General features: G+C 34.9%; 1 protein-coding gene across 3 annotated transcripts in view; it reads left to right on the top strand.

Moving 5' to 3' along the window:
• LMBRD2 (LMBR1 domain containing 2) overlaps positions 1-23,563 on the top strand; it is a 49,798-nt gene extending 26,235 nt beyond the window's left edge. Inside the window, exons 7-18 of one of the 3 annotated variants that reach the window (XM_066239806.1) lie at positions 777-851; positions 2,228-2,341; positions 2,647-2,830; positions 3,496-3,677; positions 4,578-4,711; positions 6,239-6,344; positions 7,011-7,108; positions 9,852-9,955; positions 12,204-12,250; positions 13,658-13,763; positions 16,524-16,650; positions 17,551-23,563. In XM_066239806.1, the coding sequence (XP_066095903.1) occupies positions 777-851; positions 2,228-2,341; positions 2,647-2,830; positions 3,496-3,677; positions 4,578-4,711; positions 6,239-6,344; positions 7,011-7,108; positions 9,852-9,955; positions 12,204-12,250; positions 13,658-13,763; positions 16,524-16,650; positions 17,551-17,611 (1,338 nt within the window). In that variant the 3' untranslated portion in view covers positions 17,612-23,563. Of the gene's footprint in view, positions 1-776; positions 852-2,227; positions 2,342-2,646; positions 2,831-3,495; positions 3,678-4,577; positions 4,712-6,238; positions 6,345-7,010; positions 7,109-9,851; positions 9,956-12,203; positions 12,251-13,657; positions 13,764-16,520; positions 16,651-17,550 lie in introns of all 3 variants that reach the window. The other 2 variants (XM_066239796.1, XM_066239812.1) reach the window with 2 other exon arrangements.

The raw sequence follows: 23,563 nt of genomic DNA, 5'->3' as shown, positions 1-23,563 counted from the left end.
AAGGAATAAAAAGTGTGATGGTGCTGAAATACCTATTATACAGGGCAGGGCAAAGGTAGGTTTACAGTTGTTCATATGGAAAATAATCTACTAACTAATAAATAATACAAAGACAAGCTCTCCTATACTTACAACTGTAAACCTGCTTTTGCTGTGCCCTGTATAACTTTGCATGCATTTTCACTTGTGTTCTAAAGAACTTTTATTCTGTGAATGGAACTTCATATAAATGTTAAGTAATCTGGATTGAAATTAAATTTGTGAGAATATGTATATTTATATAGTACCTGGAGCATTCTCATTTCAAACATCCAACCCCAGGGTCCCCAAACTACAGCCCCCTGAGGCCATTTATCCGGCCCCGCCACACTTCTGGAAGGGGCACCTCTTTCATTGGTGGTCAGTGAGTCCTGGAGTACTGTATGTGGCGGCGCCACATGTTACTTGTTACCGTTAGCAGTGACAAATATGGAACCGGACATCGACCATCTTATTAGCCAAAAGCAGGCACATAGTTCCCATTGAAATACTGGTCAGTTTGTTGATTTAAATTTACTTATTCTTTATTTTAAATATTGTATTTGTTCCCGTTTTTGTTTTTTACTTTAAAATAAGATATGTGCATTGTGCATAGGGATTTGTTCATATTTTTTTTTATAGTCTGGCCCTCCAACAGTCTGAGGGACAGTGAACTGGCCCCCTGTGTAAAAAGTTTGGGGACCCTGATCCAACCTATAGAAATGGAAATATTTTCATTTTTCTTACTGTTTATGTAGGAGGTTCGTAAAGTGAATGAAAGCATCAAGTATAACCACCCATTGAGAAAATGTGTTGACACAATACTTAAAAAGGTAATTAAATTATAAGTTGCATCTATTTTCCTTTGAGATATGTTTCTATATTTTATTACAATAAAATCATCAGGAAAGTATGAAAGCAGCCTATGATTGAAGTCTTCTTAATTCCTTTTTCTTTTATGGAAATATAGACCATAAACCAGTAGTCATTTGAACATAACATTTGTTCCTTTGTGTTCCAAGTTTAACATTAATTATTGGCAGCATTTTCCATTGCAGTGTGGACATAGAGTTTGTATGAGTAATGTATTACAACTGCCATGACACAGCCATGGAGATGGACCCTTACAGTTTATAAGGGTGTCATTGACAACAGTCTTTAAAGGCGTATATCCTGTATGAAAATAAACGAGGGCCTTAGTGACCTGCTTCAGTTTGCTTCCTATAGGTCATTTTACAGTGTATTTCATATACCATCAAATGAATGACATTGTGAGGCATTTAACACATATTTAATAAGAAGCCATACAATTAAGGTTTTGATGTATTATTATTGAATCAGGAGCATTCATGTACTTCTAAAAATGATTATTCAAAACATAATTTTGCCGTTGAAATACTAATCAGTTTGTTGATTTAAATTTACTTGTTCTTTATTTTAAATATTGTATTTGTTCCCATTTTTGTTTTTTACTTTAAAATAAGATATGTGCATTGTGCATAGGGATTTGTTCATATTTTTTTTTATAGTCTGGCCCTCCAACGGTCTGAGGGACAGTGAACTGGCCAGTTATTTTCTCTGCAACCATAGTACCATTGAACTATCTTTTCCTATATTTTAAATTTTTTATGTTGAGTATTAGCTAGTGTTCCTTTTGGCTAAGTTGATAGTCATGAGAATCATTTCTCTAATCATTTCTCTCACATTTGCTATTTTTTGAGACCTATTCTGGGAAGTTAACTGACTTTCCCAAGTTCACATAGATAATAAATGACTAATAGCAGGACAGACAACTCAAAATAATGTATTTGTTTCTCAGTACTATTCTTTATAAAAATTCAACATCTCGGATTGTTGGGGTTCTTCTTCATTATTTAGCTGGAAAAAAATTGACAGTTTCTAGGTGCTTCCTAGAATAATACTCTCAGATACTAGTTGCTTCACGTCGGTAAGCTCCCCTGCCCCACCCATCTCCAGCTAGTATATCTTAGCACAAAGGTTAATATTAATAGAGGTAAGAAGAAACTCAATGTATCTTTTAAAATATTTTCAAGAAACATGTCATCAACTAAAATTCCAACTACATAGAAATTACAATAAAGAAGGATGTTTTTGAGAAAATATGCCCAAGAATGAAAGATTTTTAATGAAAATAAAATTTTTATCTTTTTACAAATAAAGTTTTTACAAACCTACGTGTTCCTTCCAGTGTCCTACAGAGTATCAGGAAAAAATGGGTAGGAACATGGATGATTATGAAGATTTTGATGAAAAGCATAATACCTATCCAAGTGAAAAAAGTCTGGTGAAATTACATAAACAGGTAACTTTATTAATTATAGCTATGTCACTTACTGATAGTTTAGTTAGATCTATAATTACTGCCCACAAGAAAGAAATTGTGAGTAAAATGTTTTTAACTTCATGTTTCTTAACAGGGGTGTTCTTGGCATTTAGGGATTCACTGAATATAACTGTTCCATTATAGTACAGAATGTAACATCCTTGGCCCCACCAACGGGATGCCACCAGCACCTCCCATTGTGGTGACAACAAAAACATGCACCTGCATGGGGGTTGAGGCACGGTTGGACCAGAACACTGAATGTACCCCGTCCTCTTGTTTAGGTCATTTATTCAGTGCAGCGGCACCGTCGAACTCAAGTACAGTGGCAGATTCTGTTGGAACAGGCATTTTATCTGGAAGATGTAGCGAAGAACGAAACAAGTGCTACTCATCAGTTTGTTCACACTTTTCAATCACCCGAACCAGAAAACAGATTTATCCAATATTTTTACAGTCCTACAGTTGGTATGTAATTTGATACAAATTTCAAAGTTTGATTGATAATTTTTCTGAAGAAAATGTATATGTTTTCACCAATGTGGAGTTGATTTGTATTTGGACTATTTATGACTTATACCATGTGGTAATGTTATGCATCTGTTAATCCCCCTCCCCCCACAAAAACTATTTTACTTGTCATATAACATATGATCTATTTGGTTTGCACTGTTACTTCACAGATGACCAAAATTCTGTGCAAAAATATGTGCAGGATATCAGCATATTTTGTATACATGATACATATTTAATTTTAAGCACTTTTACAGCATAAGCTTGGATCTCTCCTCCAGTCTTGAAATACTACTAAAATATTCCCCTAAGAAGGACTCTTTGATTATTTACACTTATTAGTCTATTTACAAAACCTGCACTCTAAATAGTCATATTCTATGCTCCTTTATGATTATTTATGACACTTTCTTCAATGTTATCAAATTTAACATGAAGAATTTAATGATAATGCCATTGTCAAAGTATTAAAACTTCTGTTTACCTTAAACATTCAAGTTGGTAGTTGTGTTCACTTTATTCTCTTTTGTAACTGTGTATCTCATATACAGATGTGAAACAGTATAAATACCTTGTTACTCTTTTATGGTTTTTCTAATAATTTTTCTTTCCCCTTCCAGAGTGGTACTGGGAATGTCTTCTACGGCCGTGGTTTTCCAGAATACTAGCCGTGGTTTTGTCCGTCTTCTCTGTGATCGTTGTGTGGTCAGAGTGCACATTCTTTAGCACCACACCTGTCTTATCCCTCTTTGCAGTCTTCATACAGCTGGCTGAGAAAACATACAATTATATTTATATCGAGGTCAGTTCATTTATATGAGTTATAAGTAAATGTCAGTCTGTAGTAGAACCCTTACCTGTGGTCTCTTTTCTCTGTATGCAGTAAGGAAGGCAGTGAAGTTTCCCACAGTGTTGTCATTCAAATTTCCAAAAAATTAGTTTCATCAATTTACCCAGACCATAGAAACTAAGAACTATATTTGAGGAGAAATAAAAAGGTACAAAATAGCACAATATACTCTTCTGAGATTACCTGGATTCTTTTTATGCCAATGGAACATATAACTTACAGTCTTCATGTGAAGGGTGCCGAGGGAATGGGAGAACAGGCTCACTGCAGGAGGTCGATTTGAAACTTAGGAACAGGATGGGAAATTGGTTGAGATGTAGTTTTATTTCATACTCTGATTTTCTTAAGTGGTTAAAAATCTGTTACTATATTTAAATTTTAGAATGTCGATAATATTAGCTAGAAATAAAGGATAATGCTCTGACAGTATATAAAATACTATTAGTCTTTAGTCTGTTAGTCTTTTTTTTTCTTTTTTTGAGAGAGACAGGAAGGGGGAGAGAGGGTGAGAAGCATCATCTCGTTGTTGTTTTCACTTTAGTTGTGCATTGATTGCTTCTCTTACGTGCCTCAACCAGGGCCACGTCATTGTCTCCTTGTTCAAGCCGGTGCCCTTTGGCTTTTAATGCCAATGACCTTTGAGCTCACGCTGACAAGGTTTGGGATCATGTGGACCATTTTCCCACTCAAGCCAGGTACCCCACACTGACACGCCGGCGCTCTGAGCCGGTGACCTCAGGGCTTTGAACCAGTGACCCCAGAATTTTGGGTTGATGCTTTATCCACTGCACTACCACTGGTCAGGCAAAAGGCATTAGTCTTAACCTGGGTTTTTTTGGTTTGTTTTTTCAGATTGCTTGCTTCCTTTCCATCTTCTTCCTAAGTATCTGTGTTTATTCCACTGTGTTCAGGATTCGTGTGTTTAACTACTATTACTTGGCGTCACATCACCAGACTGATGCCTATAGCCTTCTTTTCAGTGGCATGTGAGTAGATCTTATTCAGAAACAAGGGAAATCCCTATTGCATGTATCCTTGTGGAGCTCTCTTTTATTTCTTGTTGTTTATGGGTCTTCCACTGACACCTGTACCATTAATTATATGTTTGTTGATTGCTAGATAAATACTGCTTGAAGTTACGGTTAAAATAGGGATGCTAGACTAGGATTGAAAGGGAAGGCACAGTGAATCTGGATTTACCAATTAGAGATTCACTAAATAGGTTGGTAAAGTTCAGAGACTAAATCAGACCTACAGAATGTTCTGGGATTCTGTGGCCTCAGATTGAATTGCGGAGGACTGAGAATACCAACAGGAATAGTTTTTGCTTAGAGATTTAGCAAGAGTTTCAAGAGAGAGAGCTTCAGCTTGGGCTAGGTTGCTCAATCTGTTATTTGTTCATTTTATTAAATTAGTCATATTGGGTGTTTAGAAGAACTAGACTTAGAGAGGTTTGCAGAAGAATCAATATACAAAACATCTCTAAGACCTTTGTTTTTACCTTTTTTCCAAATATAATAGAGTCCTCCTATTACCCTTCCTGCAGCTTCTTCCCCAGAGGAGACATTTTATATAGCTGTTCTGCAGTATCAACATCAGGAAATTTACTCTGACACAATACTATTAACTAGGCTCAAGACCTTATGTAATTCTATTTTTTATCCTTTATTTGTGTGTGTGTATGTGTGTGTGTGTGTGTAGATTCCTATAAGCTAAACTATTCTATTACCACAAAAGCACTCCTCATATTACCACTTTTTTTATAGTTTACATTCAACATTATTCTGTATTAGCTTCCAATGTACAGAATACTTATTAGACAATCGTGTACTACTTAAAGAGCGATCCCCTGAAATTTCAAGTGTCCACCTGGCCCCATACATAGTTACTACAATATTATTGACTGTGTTTCCTATGCTGTACTTTACATCTCAGTGACTATTCTGTAACTACCAATTTGTACTTCTTAATCAGTTTACCTTTTTCATTCCCCTCCCTTCATTTTTCTCTTCCCTATTCTTCAACTCTGTGATGTTCTGTTTTTACCTGGACAGATGGAGCTCTAACAATTTTTTATAACTACAGTTACCAGTGACGTACTTTGATACAACTTCAGACCTTTCAGGTAGTGAGTGCGATTCACCATAAAGATGTTACCGTCTTTGCCATGCTACCGAGACAGATTGTCCAGATAGTAGACTTGGGAGAGGCCCATACAAAGGCACTTTGCCAACTCTTGGCATAAATCAGTGGCAGACACCACCAAAGCAGGCAGCCTGAGACTGGAGGGTTACCTTGGAGGTTTTTAAGGACGATGTGATTAATAGGGTTTTCAGAATGTCTCCCAAGGAAGTAAGGGCGATTCACATTAATAAAGCAAAGATATATGTAATACAGATAGGTGAAAATGATAGTTACAATGATCTAAAATGTTTTTACTACATTTCAGTGTAATATCAAAAGGATTTTGTTGTGTATTTTTTATATATTTTATTTGTAAATGCTTATTGCAGGTTATTTTGCCGTTTGACTCCTCCTTTATGTCTTAATTTCTTGGGTTTGACACATATGGATTCATCTATCTCTCACCAGAATACGCAACCAACTGCTTATACATCTGTAAGTATGGTCAGAAACAGAGTTCTTTAGATTCATGATGAATATTATTATTGTGAAAAAATTTTTTTCACAATAAGTTTTCTGTATTGTGAAATACAGAAAAGTTCTGTAAAATTATTTGGATTTTTTTTTAATAACTAACTTTCTTTTAAAAGTTGTATATATAATTACTAATGACTGGATGAAAGTGAATTTGGTTTTTTTATTATAAAAAAAAATGATTTTTGGTTCACATAGGTCTTCCAGCTAAGTAGTATCAATAGATCTGACCTATAATAATAATTGACTTTCATATGACAGTTTTCAGTAATGTTTACAAAGTGTTGATTATTTTAGGGGAAAACCTTAATAAGTAAGCAAATTAAGATATACTCAGCATATAACACTGTATTAGTTGAAGTTGTACAACATAATGATTTGATATATACACAAATTGGGAAATGATTACAATAAATTTAGTTAACATTCATCACTTCAGTAATAATTTTTTTGCTTGTGATAAGAACTTAAAAATCAGTCCAGTAGTGCTATATTTATGCTTTCTGAAAAGTAGAAATTTATTGATATATCTAGTTATGTATGAATTTTCTAGTGATGGAAACAAATTAAAATATAGAACTGTACTGATTTAACTTACATTTTTCTCCTTTTTTTCTTGCTCCTCAGATTATGGGTTCCATGAAAGTTTTATCCTTTATTGCAGATGGATTCTACATATATTACCCTATGCTGGTGGTAATTCTGTGCATTGCTACTTATTTTAGGTGAGACACTCAATGTTATCTTTCCACACACTCTTAGTCTGATCTCAATATCCTCTCTTCTTAAAGATCTTTTCAATATTTACTGGTTGGGTTCAGATTGTTGTTTGTGTTATTTTGGCTTTGGAGATGTTGGGATAGGATAAAGCAGGGTTAGTCAATCTTTTTATACCTACCGCCCACTTTTGTATCTCTGTTAGTAGTAAAATTTTCTAACCACACACTGGTTCCACAGTAATGGTGATTTATAAAGTAGGGAAGTAACTTTATAAAATTTATAAAGCACAGTTACAGCAAGTTAAAACATATAACAATAATTACTTACCAAGTACTTTATTTCGGATTTTCACTAAGTTTGGCAGAATAAATCTTTATAAAACAACTTATCTTAAAAAAAAATCTACCTTTTTATTTATACTTTGGTTGCTCCGCTACCACCCACCAAGAAAGCTGGAACGCCCACTAGTGGGCGGTAGGAACCAGGTTGACTACCACTGGTTTAAAGAGATTGCTTGAGTGATTAGGTAAGGGTCTTTCTCTGAAGATATTTCCAGGAAAAGAGAGGTAGAGTTAGTCATTGCAAATACTTAGGCTACAAGGTCATAGCAATAATTACAGAATGTTAGCTCGAAGTTCTCTGGCTTTCGACACTGAAGCCAATGTAGCTTATAAAACATGTCATGCCCAGCTTCTGCCTAGTAACATAAATTAGTCTTAGGCTTTCCCATAATCGTTGCTGGGTTTCTAGGTGCTTCAGCTCATAGCACAAATGGTCTCTGAGGAGCAGTAGCAATCAGATAGTACATGTAAGGCTGAGAAGGACACGGGCCACTCTTTTGATAGGATTAGAAAACACGATGAAATCTTAGAGGTAAGACTCGAAAGGGCAGGTGTGCTGGCTTCTAGCATCTGCCTTGTCTACCTCCTCATGTCAGGTGCCCTCAGCCACCCTCATCACTCCTTAATGCACATACCAAAAGTGCTGCTTTTTAAAAAATAGTTTATTGATGTTAATCAGTTTGCTTTTCTGATAAAACTAAGTCTTATTCAACCACTTTTAATTTAAATCTTCCAATACCATTATATAGTTATTACAAATACTATGTATGTACTCACATTGGGATATTGGTAAACAGACAAGTTTATTGTTTGAAATAAATTCTCTGTTTAATTTTTAAAAAATCTATATTTTACTTTCTCATAAGTAAAGGAACTAGAGAATTATAATTTAAAATAAAGCTTAATATGAACTGATATATAAAGTTAATATGAACTGATAATAAACCTATTGTTTTGGGGGGTTTTCTCTAAGTTTGTCTATAATGACTTAGGTTTATACTGTGAAAATCACATACCCCAAAAAACAATCACCTGTCGGCTATCCAGAACTGAGTTTTGATTATATGCTTATTCACTTTAAAAGTGTATAACACTGTTATGGAACATTAAGAGCTTGTGATGTATAAATGATCTCTTCTCATGTTAGTAGTAAGAGATTAGCAACTCCTCTTACCTTATTAGATTATTATATGGATCGAGTAATAGATGGATAGGATAGTGCTCTGTCAACTATAAAATATTAAATACAAGGAATTATAATGTCTAAAAGGAAAATTGTTAAACTTAAAAATAACTCCTTAAAAGTGTTGTTCTAGTGTTTATTAGATTAAACATTGAATGCTAATTTGTCTTTAAGGAAAAAAAGAAGGTTGTGTTTCTCAATTTTCGAATTCTCTCTCAAATAGATATTTATTATAGGAATATATGAAGCAATGCCTTGCTGACATTTTAATGGTAACTTGACTTTATAAGTCCATTTCCTTTTGAAACTGTGCCATAATAGGTCTAAATAATACCTGTATATATTACTAGCAACACAGCCATACACAGTGCAGTCTTCAGACTCAATGCCTAGAGAGCTTAAGGCTGTTTTCTGACACTTTACACAAAGCTAAGACCTTTTCAGAGACAGTGATATACTTTAGGGCTTCTCATCCAAGGGTATAGTATTTCTATAAGGATATGAAGATGGCAAGGGAATATTTAAAGTCACAGAATTAGCAGTATTAAAATTGCTGTTTGAATATAAGAAAAGAATAAACTGCTTTTGTATTATAGCTATTATTTAGTTTCTTAGCATAGTAGTTTTCTAAAGGTATGCTAATAGCTTAACTTAATTTGTTTCCTTAAGAAATCTGGATACGCTGCATACCCTAGGCAGTAGAGTCCTGGAAGTCTTTGAAAGGGAAATAAATAGTTCTTAAAGACATTATAACTCTATCTGACCAGGCGGTGGCACAGTGGATAGAGCGTGGGACTGGGATGCGGAGGACCCAGGTTTGAGACCCCAAGGTCGCCAGCTTGAGTGCGGGCTCATCTGGTTTGAGCAAGGCTCACCAGCTTGGACCCAAGGTTGCTGGCTTGAGCAAGGGGTTACTCAGTCTGCTGTAGCCCCACGGTCAAGGCACATATGAGAAAGCAATCAATGAACAACTAAGGTGTCGCAACAAAAAACTGATGATTGATGCTTCTCATCTCTGTCCGTTTCTGTCTGTCTGTCCCTGTCTATCCCTCTCTGTGATTCTCTCTCTGTCTCTATAAAAAAAAAAAGACAATGTAACTCTATTGATGTGCTCTGATAACTGATAATGAAACAGGCTTCTTTGAGGGTGACAGCACCAAAAAACAGTTTACCCAAACATTTACAATGTGAAATAATGCTTTTTTTAAAATCTACTTTTATTAGTTTGGGAACTCGTTGTTTGAATCTACTTGGTTTCCAGCAGTTCATGGGAGATAATGATATGACATCAGACTTAGTTGATGAAGGAAAAGAATTAATCAGGCGAGGTAAGATTTGTCTTTTAAAATAAATGATGAGAACGTGCAAAGACTCAAAATACTGAATTAATGTTTTTATAATTTGTAATATAGTATTTAATCTTTCTTAAGAAATTACAAGTTAATATTTTTAATTAAAAGCCTACATAATGCCTTTGTAGCAAAAATAATTTGAAAACATGAATGATTGTCTCATCTATCTTTAAGAAATTCTGCAGCAGGGTCCAGGCTGGATAGCTTGGTTGGTTAGAGCATTGTCCCAACGTGCTGAGGTTGCTGGTTAGATTCCTAGTCAGAGCACATACAGGAGCAGATCAGTGTTTCTGTCTCTCTCTTGCTCTCTTTTTTTTAAAACAATAAAATAAAAGGAAATTGTGCAGCAGAAATTATTTGATATATCTTTAGTTAAATAATGCCCTTGTATGGTGCTAAAGTTATTTTCATGTTTACTTTGAGACAGATATGCCAAGTTTAATACAACTATAAAACTCATTAATTTTTAAAATATTTTTATTGATTTTGAAAAAGAGGAAGGGAGAGAGGAAGAGAGTGAGACAGAGAGATACATTGATTTGTTTTCTACTTTTTTATTCATTCACTGGTTTCTTGCATGTACCCTGACCGGGGATTGAACCCACAACCTTGGTGTATCAGGACAACACTCTAACCAACTGAGCTACTTGGCCTGGGCTACCAAAATTTATTAATTTAAAAAATCATCAGTTTGACACTGCAAGAAAGTCATTCAGGCCAAGACTAGTTTTCAGAATGTGATGGATGATCATTAACATGAAACTGTACTGGAATGCAGTCTCACAGCTGAATGTATCACATTCCCTAAGGTTCAGGTGATGGTAGGATAGGGGAAAAAGGGAAATAAAACTTAAGTTTGGGGATAGTGATTCTTCTTACCTGGATCTGGGGCTTTTATATATAATCGTTAGATAAATGTAAGTCAAAATTTGTTGCAGCATTAAAATAATCTAGTGTGGCTTTCACATGCTCCCATAGGAGGGTGGTACCTAGTTAATGTAAGAGTTCTACTGCTTTTTGTATTAATTGGACCTCATCTGCCCTGGCCAGATAGCTCAGGGGTCCCCAAACTTTTTACACAGGGGGCCAGTTCACTGTCCCTCAGACCGTTGGAGGGCCAGACTATAAAAAAAAAACTATAAACAAATCCCTATGCACACTGCACATATCTTATTTTAAAGTAAAAAAACAAAACGGAACAAATTCAATATTTAAAATAAAGAACAAGTAAATTTAAATCAACAAACTGACCAGTATTTCAGTGGGAACTATGGGCCTGCTTTTGGCTAATGAGATGGTCAATGTCTGGTCCCATATTTGTCACTGCTAGCCATAACAAGTGATATGACGCACTTCCGGAGCTGTGACGTGTGCGTGCTGCGTCACCGGAAGTAGTGCTGTACGTGAGCGGTGCTACGCTTTGCAATGCCACCACATACAGTACTCCAGGAGCACAGGATACAAATGCTCACTGACCACCAGTGAAAGAGGTGCCCCTTCCAGAAGTGTGGCGGGGGCCGGAAAAATGGCCTCAGGGGGCCGCATGCGGCCCGAGGGCTATAGTTCGGGGACTCCTGGCTCAGTTGGTTAGAGCACCATCCTGAAGCACAGAGGTTGCGGGTTTGATCCCCGGTCAAGGCACATAGAGGAATAGAACAATGTTACTGTCTGTCTTACTCTCTCTCTTCCTCTCTCTAAAATCAGTAAAATAAACTTAAAAAAATTAGACCTTATCTGGAGTTTCATATCCAGTCCTTGGTAAGATTTTCAAGAGTAAGAATGATAAGTCAAAAGGTATTTAGAGGACAGAACTATGAGTCTGTGAAGCACAAATCTGATGGGAAAAAAGACAAAAACGAAAACCCTGAGTATATAGCCAGAAGAGAATAAGAGGAAAGACTCTTGTGTAGAAAGAAGTATGAACTTAATTTAGAAGTAAAACATATAAAAAGGAGAAGTTACAGAGAAACACATTTCAAGTCACCATAAAGAAGAACTTTCCCTCACTGGAACTAGAGAAAGCCTAAAGGGCTGTCTCCAACAGAAGTAGAAAAGGTATTCTCTGTGGAGTTAGGTTCATCTCTAAGGTCCTTTCCAACGATAGCCTATTACCTTTGATTCTGTAGTAATTTAAAAGAAATTGGTCATAGCCTGATACCTTTACTTCAGTTACTCTACATCTAATTATGTTATACCAAATTTGAGACCACTTTTCTGTCTCTAGAGAAGAGAAAAAGGCAAAGGCAAGAAGAAGGTGAAAATCGAAGAAGAGTAAGTACAGTACTTATTACATTGCTGCAACCTAAAGATTATTGTGAAATATAAGAATCTTCTGATTTAGAAAAATTAGATAAAGACCAGAGAATAGTTGGAAAAGACTTAAGACATGTTTTTAAAGAAAGGTAATTTTACCAGTTTTATATATCCATGCTAGGTGTCTTGTCAGACATACTTTTAAGTCATTAGCATCAAAGACTTGACTTGGAGAGTGAACACACAATACTGTGTACAGAGATGTGGTTTTTGAAAAAAAGGAAAACTAAAATAAACATTTGTAATAATTTCATGTTCAGCATCTAGGTAGGTGCTCAGAATATAATTATTAAAGGAATGAATAAATTCATGCAGTCTATTAATTTTGATTGCTTTAAATCATACTTTTTTATAATATGACATTAATTTTATTGCTCTTTAATTTTTCTTCAGTCTTCTGTTTACTGAGCCACATTAAACTTCTAGAGAGTAAAAAGGCAATAAATGAGAACAATCTAATGAGAGTCACCACACATTTTCAACACCTAGGTCTATCTATATTGGAGAAGTGAAGACTCTTTGTTACATGACATGCTAGTCATCTTTGTTACATGACAAAACATGCTAGTGTTTGTCATGTAAATGGAGACTTGTTCTTTATCTCGGAGCCATAATTAGAACCAAAGAGTGGAAGTTACCGGAGACGGCATTCACTTCTCTAGAAAAATTTCCTCGTTTTACCAAAACTGCAGGGGTGATTATGCATAGAAATTTCCTTGTCATCTAGTAAGAGAACCAAAAAGCATCTGGTGTGACTGCTTTAGAATGAAGCCCTGCACACAGCATGGGAGGTTGAATTCGGTGACCTCTCGTGTTCCTTATAGCTTTAAGATTTTAATGACTAGAATCCTAGTTAATATGGTTTTAGTGATGTTAAGACTACACACAATGCCATGTAAGTCATTATCTATTTATCTTTGTATACAACTTTAATTTTGGTATCAATCATGAGTTTAGAGGTCTCAAAATTTGTAGTTAATTTGAGTGGAAGAAAATTTTGTTAGCATCTCATTAATTATTGTAAGTTCTCATAACTTCTACATTGTCAAGGTAAGTTTATTGTAGTTGTAATATTGTTTTGACATTTTAGATAGAAAAATTGAATAATAGTATAATCAGAGTTAGCAAATATGTCTAGAAATGTCTTCATTTTTAAAAGTTAAGTTTGGAAACTATTAAAAGTCATGTAGAGATAAGGAAAATTACTGACCTATGATTTGTTAAGGCACCGTACTAGTTATATTAATTTCTGATGAAAAATAAGTAAATTATATTACTCTGTGTAGATAATCTGTTGACACTAATAAATTGTTTTTTGCCTGTGGGCTCTTTTGTTATATATATTCACCTGTGTTTCTTTCCTAGGAATGGAAAGAACGTTATGGACACAATAGAGATGATTCCACTAGAAACAGAAATGTTCATATTGATTCAAAAGAGTCCAATTTTTCAGATATTAGTACAAACCGATGTAAGTGGTGTAGTAATTTTTTCTTACGCTTGCTTGCATAGAGACTGAGGATTAGGAGACCCATTCAGGAATGTGGTTCTGCATTGAGTTTACTTTTCTGTCCCTTAGCATATTAGAGGGAGGGAAACTCAAATATGCATCTGTAGGAAAAGGAGACATCTGGAATATAGATGAACAGTTGTAATTGTTCTACTCCAAGTAATAGTACTTATCCCAGGCATATTCTAGGCAGATATTGATTTTTATTATTTACCTAGGTGTTTTTCTTTACTTTTCTATAAGTAGATTTGAGCCTAATAAGTACTTTAGAAATGCTTTAAGGGTTGAATATTATAGTAGACTAAAATCACAGGGAAAGAAAATGGATTAAATATTGATTTCATGCTAGAAGAGTTATATGTGACTGCTTATAGAAAATGCCCTGAAGCTACCATGCTTTAGTTTTTTGTTTTTGTTTTTTTCATGCTTTAGTTTTTACCCCCCCCTTTGGGGAAGATAAGCTAAACAATTTTTAAAAAATACTGTTGACATTGTTAAATTCTAAACCTTCCTTTGCTCATACCAGCAAACTTCTAATAGCTAAATATGAGCAATTTATAATAATTTTATAATAATTTATTGACCAACCCATGTATGTCAGGTACTTTTTCAGGAATATAGGGATATAGAGAACATAAATGTCCATCCTTGAGGTGCTCATAATTTAGTGAGGGATTGATACTAGGCAGGAGACATTAGTCAGTGGGTTAAGAAACTTTCCCACATCCTTAAAGCATGATTTGTGCCAAACCCAATATTGAGTAGAAGCAGAGGTTGTCTGTCTTTAGGGGAGATGCAGGAATGCACCCCTGATGCTGAGGGAACTCGGCTTAGAGAATGGAAAGGGTTCTTTATTGGGAAAGGATTTCTGTGATAAAGAAAACTTAACTGAGTATTTAGGAATGAATAATACTTAGCCAGGTGAAGGTGTTTTAAGCAGAAGAAATAATGAGTAACAGGAGAGAACCTTGGGAAATTCAAGTTTTTCTCTGATTAGAGTAAAGTATGGGGAACGTGATATGAGGGGAAGCTACAAAGATAGTTGGGAAACAGATATTATTGTGCACAGTTTGGGATTTATTCCAAAGACAAGATTTCAATCTAGAAAGAAATGTACTGAGATATTTTTATCTAGAAAGATTTTGACAGCCATACAAAACATGATTTTCAGGAAAGTAAGACACAGAGACCAATTTAGTGTCTGTTTTGGTAATGCAGTCAAGAAATGATGTAAAAAAGAAATGATGAGGGTATGCCTGACCAGGTGAGTGACATATAGAGCATCATCCTGGGACACTGACGACTCAGATTCAAAACCCTGAGGTCACTGGCTTGAGCAAGGGATCACTGGCTTGTCTGGAGCCCCTCCAGGTTAAGGCACATATGAGAAATCAGTCAGTGAACTACTAAGGTGCCAAAACTATGAATTGATGCTTCTCATCTCTCTCCCTTCCTGTCTGTCTGCCTGTCTCTCTCTCTCCTCTCTTGCTGAAAAAATTGATGAGAACCTAAAATAAACAGTGGCTCTGGAGATGAAGAGGGCAGGATGGATTTGAATGATACTTAGGGGAGAAGAAAAAAGGAAGAGGTAAAGTTTAGTTAAAGCTAGGAAATGGAGTATTTTACTGAAAGGTTGGAAAGCCTGCTTACCATGGAGTAGTAGTTAGCAGTGGAAGGATTCAAGAGTTTGAGGGAATGGTTAAGAGAAGAGGAAACACAAAGCCTGAATGTGATGAGTTAGAGAGAACCAGGCATGTGGCAAGCAACCAGTATTTGCTGAGTGAATGGGAGAAAGATGAAGAGGCAGTCCAAGATGGCAGAAATGTAAGATAGGTTAGAATTGGTATGCCCTAAGTTTCCAAAGGAACTCTATCATAAAGTTATTTTGAAGCAATTGGACTGCTCAAAACAAAATGTAGATGGTTCATGAAGGAAACCCCATCCGCGCAGGGAAGGGAGAGTTAGTGCTCCTGGTCTGTGCTGACCACGGTGACCCATTAGCCACGTGTGGCTGTTGAGCATTTGCAGTGTGGCTGGGCTCCATGTTGAAATGATAATATTTTGGATATAGTGAGTTAAAGTAAATACATTAAAATTAATTTTACCTGTTCCTTTTTACTTTTTTAATGTAGCTACTAGAATAATTAAAAGTAGAGGACTCGCATTTTATTTCTGTTGGACATTGGTGCCCTAAACTCTTGCCTTTTGGGAAAAGGATTCAGGCCTTTTCCTTTCTTTTCTTTTCTTTCCTTTTCTTCGTTTTTTAATGAATTTTTGGGGTGACATTGGTTAATAAAATTATATAGTTCAGGCCTTTCTTAAAGTGCTAGAGTTGAGTACACCTTAAAGAAAATCTTAGCCAAGAAATGAGATGTAGCAGCCCCTGGATTCATTGTAAACCCATCTGAAACCGGATTTGATTGTGAATAATTTTATTATGATACCAAAGTTAAATATTAACTCTGATTCATAGTAATTCAGTCTTTACACTATAGCTGCTTTTGATATTAGACTTGTTACAAGGGAAAACTTTTTCTTGTTACTTTCTATCATACTCTTTATCATTTTAATCTGATTGTAAGGAACCACATAGTTATTTTAATGTTGTCGCCATCAAAATTCAGATCCACTGTAGTCTTGACTTTCCTTTCTGTGAGTTCACAGACTGACCCAAAAAGACAATAGAAAAGTCAACCTGTTGTTTTTCTTCTTTTGCAGCAGCTTCCAAATACATGAGGGCTAATAACAGGACTGAAAGGGACCGAATAGAACTCCTACAAGATGCAGAACCCTTGGACTTCAATGCGGAAGCATTTACCGATGATTCCCTTGAATCTGAATCAGGAAGGTGAGTTCCAGCTGCATCATGTTGGCTCCAGCATTCTTCTAAAATTTTAATGACATGCTGACTCAAGAGATAAATAAACATAAGGAAAATTCTCATCTTGACTACCGATAAAAAGCGTATTAAGCAACCTTTGATGCCTTTTTATACCTTCTAATGCTTTTCTGGTTTTTAAAATTATAGCATGGTGGTAACTGAAATCTTAACAAACCACTATTGGCATTATAAATAAACAAGAATTGAAATTGATAGTAGGAATCTTAAGAGTGTCTATTTCGAACAGTCTCATTTATGAAATTTATCATATTTAGCAATGGCCAACTAGCTATGATGGATATCAGACACTATTTTAAGCACTTGCACATGATATTGTATTCTATCATTGTAAATCCAATTAGATTTGAATTCAGAGAGGCTCGATAACTGACCCAGAGTCACACAGCTTGTAAATGGCAAAGTCAGATACTCAAATCCCAGGACTCTGGCTATAGAGTCTGTGCTTTTACCCATGATGCTATGTGAAAATAATTATACAGAAACAAAATACATGCATGAAGATATTGCTATACTATTGCCTGCCTATAAATAACAAAAAATATTCTATTCTATTCAACAATCAAGAGTGGTTGTTAAGTCTTTTACATTCCATGATATGTTTTACATCTCTCTGCCCCTTCCTTTTACATCTCTGATCCTATTTGGGACTCTGAACAGTTGTTGGCGGGTTTATAATTGAGTAAATCTCTTTGGGTAATATCCTTAGAAAATAGGTTTTTATCTCCAGCTCCTGAATAGATATTACAGTGCTTACAAATTGTGTAGCCACTTCCTTTTAATGTGTCCTTGTTTTTCTCTCCTCTGCTATTTTTGATGCCTCAGATCATTTCTTTATCCACCTTTCAGGTATCAGCCTGGTGGACGATACCTCTCGATGTCTCGCAGCAGAATATTTGACGATGTTTAAAATCTGAAAGAATTTATAGAATGACTGGCCAAAATCAACATATCTGTTCAGTCTTTATGAATATCTGTTACCCTAGAATTTACACTGTACTCTCAGTGAAAAGGGTCAGGATAAAGAAGACACTGAAAATTAATCACATCTTAGTAATAGCAGTTCATTCTTCACTGAGTATGATCTTTCCTAATAGAGGTCATTGCATATCATTCCTGAAGTGTCTGCCTTAGGAGGACAGTTACAGAGGAGGGACTTCATTCATGATTAAGATCAATATATTGAGAACATGTAATTCAATTTGTTTCAGGGTTTTTTTCCCCATGAAAGTTGATTTAAAGCTCCAAGGAAGCCGTATACGTCAAACTAAATAACGTTATACGACTTTGTTTAGATTTATATTTTTGCTGTTTCTAAAGAATATGTTAATCTTGTATTTCCCAAAGAATTGGAGACCATAAATAATAACCATATTTACAAAACCCATGTCTTAGAACAAGGCTTACTTATCAGCCATAACTGAATGTAAAAAGCTCCTTATCAACTCTATGCATATTAGTGAGGTTTTTGCATGTGCAATTAACATTATACTTCAGCTGATAGTGTTAATATCTTTAGTATGTGTGCTGTCATCAGATGATATGTAATCCTGTCAGTCTTTGGTAGTAACTGGAAATTGTTGATGCTTTTGGTATTGCTTTGTAAACAGTTTTCATTTCAGAGAGAAGTGGTCAGTCACCTTTACCATTGAGCTTGTTGATTTAAGTTTTGATTATTCCATTTAAGGAGAATCCTATACATTAATGGTAAATAGTATTGTTGTTTTTTTCATAACCAAAGAATCCCATAAAATTCTCTAACTTTTAAAGGTGCCTGTTTATGCTTTCTGAAAAAAAAATCTGGTTATTCAATGGTTAAAAAGTGAATCTATTTTTTGTTAGTACTAAACACTTAAGTTGTGGTTGATAGAAAAGAGAAAACTGCAGGCATACCTTCAAGATATGGTGGGCTCAGTTTCAGACCACAGCAATAAAGTGAGTCTCTCAATTAAGTGGGTCATGCTGTTTTGGCTAGTGGAAGGCATTCCCTTCATTTGTAAAAAAAAGTAAGATCTGTGGGTGCAATAAAGTGAGGTCGAATAAAATGAGATATCCTGTTTACATTAGAGTAGAAATATGTAAAAACTTGTTAAACATGCTGATTATTTTTAATTGATTCTTTAAACCTTTGTGTTTAAGTCAGGGTTAGGTATTATATTTTAAATCATACATCACACATGGAATATAGTTGAGCAAAACATGCTTGCAGAGCGTTTTTTATGTCCCTGAAATGTTTACAAATCCTAGAGGATCCAAACGATGGATTCACCCAATGGTGACTGTACTTGAGCTTGATCATGACAGTCTCAGTTAAAAATCTGTTACTCTGTGTAATTTTTAATAGTGCTCACTTTTACTCTTAAGTATTCCAGTTTGCAGATTAATTATATAGTCACTCTAACAATATGAATATATGATTTGTAATTTTTCTCTGAATCATAATTTTCAATTTTTATTTTCCTATTTACTTAGTGTTATGTAAATTTTAAAAAGACACAGGTCTATGCAGATACCAAAAGGAGTAGTGTATTATTGCATTTATCTAATTTTCTTCAATTTTTATGAGTTTTTGAGATTAGCTCTCCTTTAAAATAATTATCAATGGATAGATTTTACTTTCAATCAAAGGTTATATAGAGTGTCCATCTGAGATCACACACACACAGCCTTTTATTGTGAAGTGTGGTTCGAGAGCAATAGGCCAGGAGCAGAGATAATTTAATACTGTTTGTAATTTTATGGTTGACCATTGAATACCTTGGGCAAAACATGTAACCTTTCAGTGCCTCAATTTCTTCATTTGCAAAATGAAGATAGTACTTGCTATTTACCTACTGATCTACCTCACAAAGCTATTGTGAGGTTGTTGAGTTGAGGTTTATATATTGGAGTTAAAAAGAAAATAATCAGTTTTTAGCTGTCCTGTTTTTCCTAATGGTACTTTGACATTGGATGGAGAAGTAATCACCCACAAAGGGGATCAGTTTCTTATTAATACAGAAAACTTTTTAAGGCCCCAAAGCAAAAAGATTTCTGTTGGGAAGATTCACCAAAAATTCTGTGAAAATAGTATTGTTTCATTATTTAGTCTTTGGGTTTCTGGGAATATTTTTCATAAATATAATGTTTCTCATCTAGTTTTATAATAAAACTCAGATGCTGTTACAGAAGCTGAAGCATAAAAAGAGAAGAAATTATCTGCTTACTGTTGTAACTTATAATGTCCTAAGATAAATTGATAGGAAAGTATTAAGGGAATGTACTACTTTCCTTTGTTATTAAACTTTTTTATGATTATGATAATCAAAGTATTATACTTTACAAATGGTAGCTCCCTTTATGACTTCTGTTATTTCCCAAATAAATTTGGTTAAGTGATCTAGAGCAGTGATACCGGTGCGTGGACCATTTGGTACCGGTCTGCAGAGAAAGAATAAATAACTTACATTATTTCTGTTTTACTTATATTTAAGTCTGAAAGATGTTTTATTTTTAAAAAATGACCAGATTCCCTCTGTTACATTCATCTAAGACTCACTCTTGATGCTTGTCTCAGTCACATGATACATTTATCCGTCCCACCCTAAAGGCCAGTTCGTGAAAATATTTTCTGACATTAAACCGGTCCGTGGCCCAAAAAAGGTTGGGGACCACTGATCTAGGGTACTTAACTTTTTAAGCAGAATCTATCTTGCAGGATTTGTATACTAAGATCATTTAGGAAGGTTACCTGAGTAGGTAAATTTAAGTTCAAAAGGTAAAGATTTAATCTCTGGTGACTGGGAGTTTAGTGCTGGGAAACTACGTTAATATTTATTAAGTCACTTTGTATTAAAAAAAATGTAATAGGTACAAGAGATTTCTTTTTTGAGAATCTTATTAAAATGACATCTATTATAAAACATTGCTACCAAATTAATACTTCACGTGCAAAGTACATTTTTTGAAGTTACTTCTGTCAATTACCTTTTGATGTCTTTCTTATATAATAATAGATATCTGATTAAATTTTATATATTATTTTTCTAACTAATTGCTAGGTAAGGATATTCAGTAAACCAATAATTCAAATTATCATTGCAGAAAGTAATGACCTACTAATTTCATGAATCATTTGTAAGTTGCTAATTTTGTTACTCCATTAATATAATCTATTATCAATAGAGCATTTTTGTCAAAAATTATTAAAATAAAATAAGGGATAAGCCTAATTATTAGAATTTGTTCTCTTGCCAAATGAATACAAGGGCTTTGAAATAATTTCATCACATAAGAGGCCCTCATTTCACAAGAGTTAAATCAAAACATCAGTGGTTCTTTTTTGTTTTGTCTTTATTTTTTTATATTTTACTGAAATGAGAAGCAAGGAGGCAGAGAGACAGACTCTCACATGCACCTGATTGGAATCCACCTGGCAGGCCCACTAGGGGGTGATGCTCTGCCCATCTGGGGTGTTGCTCCATTGCAACCAGAGCCATTCTAGCGCCTGAGGCAGAGGCCATGGAACCATCCTCAGCGCCCAGGCCAACTTTGCTCCAAGGGAGCCTTGGTTGCAGGAGGAAAAGAGACAGATAGAGAGAAAGGAGAGAGGGCAGGGTAGAGAAGCAGATGGATACTTCTCCTGTGTACCCCAACCAGGAATTGAACCCTGGACACCCACATGCTGGGCCAACATTCTACCATTGAGCAAACTGGCCAGGGCTACAATGGTTCTTTATTTATAGAAAACAGATCAGAGAATTGGACAATCCAACCCTTCAAAAAGATGCTGTCAAGTGATTCGTTTTTTGGAATCTACTATTTGAATAGATTATCAGTTCTTAAATGTTGCCTTTTGTGTCCCCAAATGAAGTTAAATGTGGATGAGAAAGGCCATGTGTGTTTTCTGAAGTTTATCTGAGCATATTAATGAAGGAATTTCATTTATGTACAGTAGCAAACCTCACTTTTTTATATCTTTAGTAGGTTTAAGGAATGTTCTTGATTGTGTGTTGGTTACCATTTTAAAGGAAAAAAACTCTGCATGATTATAATTCACACTGTTTAGTTATGTGACTTTTATTCTTGTGATTTGAATAGACCATGCCTAAGAATCACAAGGATAAATGTATTTACACTAAGAGGTAAAACTTATCCCTGAAAAATCTTAATGTGCTTGAGTCTCCAAAGTGTATTGGGTCATATTGTATTACATTCTAAATAGTAAGAAGTAAATGGATTTAGAGGCTTGTCTCTCTCTTTTCTTCTTCCCTTTCTCATTCTGCTTATACCCTCTTTCCTTTCTGAGGTCTCTCTGTAGAGCTGACTTTTAAAGTGTTGACAGATTCTTCTGTGTTTTGTGTGCACAGCTGTTTTTGAGGCTCAGTACACGCAGAAGGAACTAGTTCTAACTACAAATCCCACCACTTGAATGGCAGTATTGCACCTAAAGTAGTGAAACAGATTTTGCTAGGCAACTAAGCAACATCTGAATGGACATGTGACATATGCCAGCTCCTTGTGTTGTCTTGTAGGTCACTAAGGAAGGCACTTCAGTAAAATGAATCATTCTCAGTGTAATGTTCTTGCGTAAAAATAGATTTCCAAAAGCAGTGATTATTAAAAAACAAAACATTAAAAACTTTAATACCTCTTTTTATGAAAAGGAATTCACAAATCATTGTTAAAATTTTCATTAGGAGAGGTTGAAACAGTTTAAGAGGGTTAGAGGGGGACTTCTAAAATATGAATTCTCTCTGTATAGGGTACTTCTTTCCAACTCAGTGACTTTTTCCTGCACAGAGAGCTGGAAGACCAGGCAGTGTCACACTCTTGTCCCAGTTCCTGGGGGCCAGGCCCTATGAGCCATCCCCAACAGAGCAGGCACTAGCCTTGCTCATCCTGCATCCCACTACAAAGGGATCATTTCCTCCCCTCTAATTCCTTTCACTCTCAGCCTCATTTTCCTAAAAGACTTGGCCATTGAGGTTGATGGAAACTTGGTTGTGATTTTGTTTTGCTAAAGTAAGAATGACATGTTCCTCTTCTTATTGATACCCTAAAAGACATTTGTTTTTACACTTCCTGGGGAGAATTAACTTTTTTCCCCTTAAAATCTTTTCTTTGTTGTTATCTTGATTTCATATTATTTTTGCAAAAAGAGATTTTTCTGTGCTTGGTGAAAAAAAAAAGGAAGGAAGGAAGAGTAGCTTACTATGGCAGACATGTAGGGTAAAGTCAAAATTTATTAATCTGACTATAAAATACCATTTTGAATTGATATTATTGATGTAAATCATTTCAACCTAATTGGTTAGAGCTGCATTTCTCAAAAGAATGCAGGCTAGCATCTTCCCTACTTAGTACATCAAGTTGTAGGGGAGAGACTAGATTTTATTTTTTAAAAGCAATCCAATGGATTTTTGTCCATATTTTGAAAACAAACTTGAAGAGTTTTTCTCGTGTTAGAAGGTAAAGAACATGTAGACCCGTCTTTTAAATTACTGTAAACTAATATATATTTATAAATTATGGCATTGAAAAAGAGTTCAGATATTGATGTTGTTACTTCCTGGTATTTAATTTTTGTAAAATGTTTTTGTAAGTAACTAATTATAGTATTGCTTTTAAGTAGATTAAAAATATTTCTCAAATAAATTCTGCCCAGAACCTATTTCCTTAGGGCAATACTCTAAAGTTCAGTAGTCCAGTGTGAATTTGAAATATTCCTACATCTCTTCAGTATCTTTTTATATATAGGAATACCCAAGCAAAGTATACCAAAAGCCTAATTTCTGTATTGCATTAATAAAGTATGTACTAATTATCTAATTCAGTGGATTAGGTGAAATAAAAGGTAAGACTTTTCAAATATGTATCTGAT

Source organism: Saccopteryx bilineata, chromosome 1, assembly GCF_036850765.1.
Source record: "Saccopteryx bilineata isolate mSacBil1 chromosome 1, mSacBil1_pri_phased_curated, whole genome shotgun sequence".
Lineage (NCBI taxonomy): Eukaryota > Metazoa > Chordata > Mammalia > Chiroptera > Emballonuridae > Saccopteryx > Saccopteryx bilineata.
The sequence above is the reverse complement of the archived record's forward strand: the minus strand, read 5'-3'. Positions and strand labels throughout refer to the sequence as shown.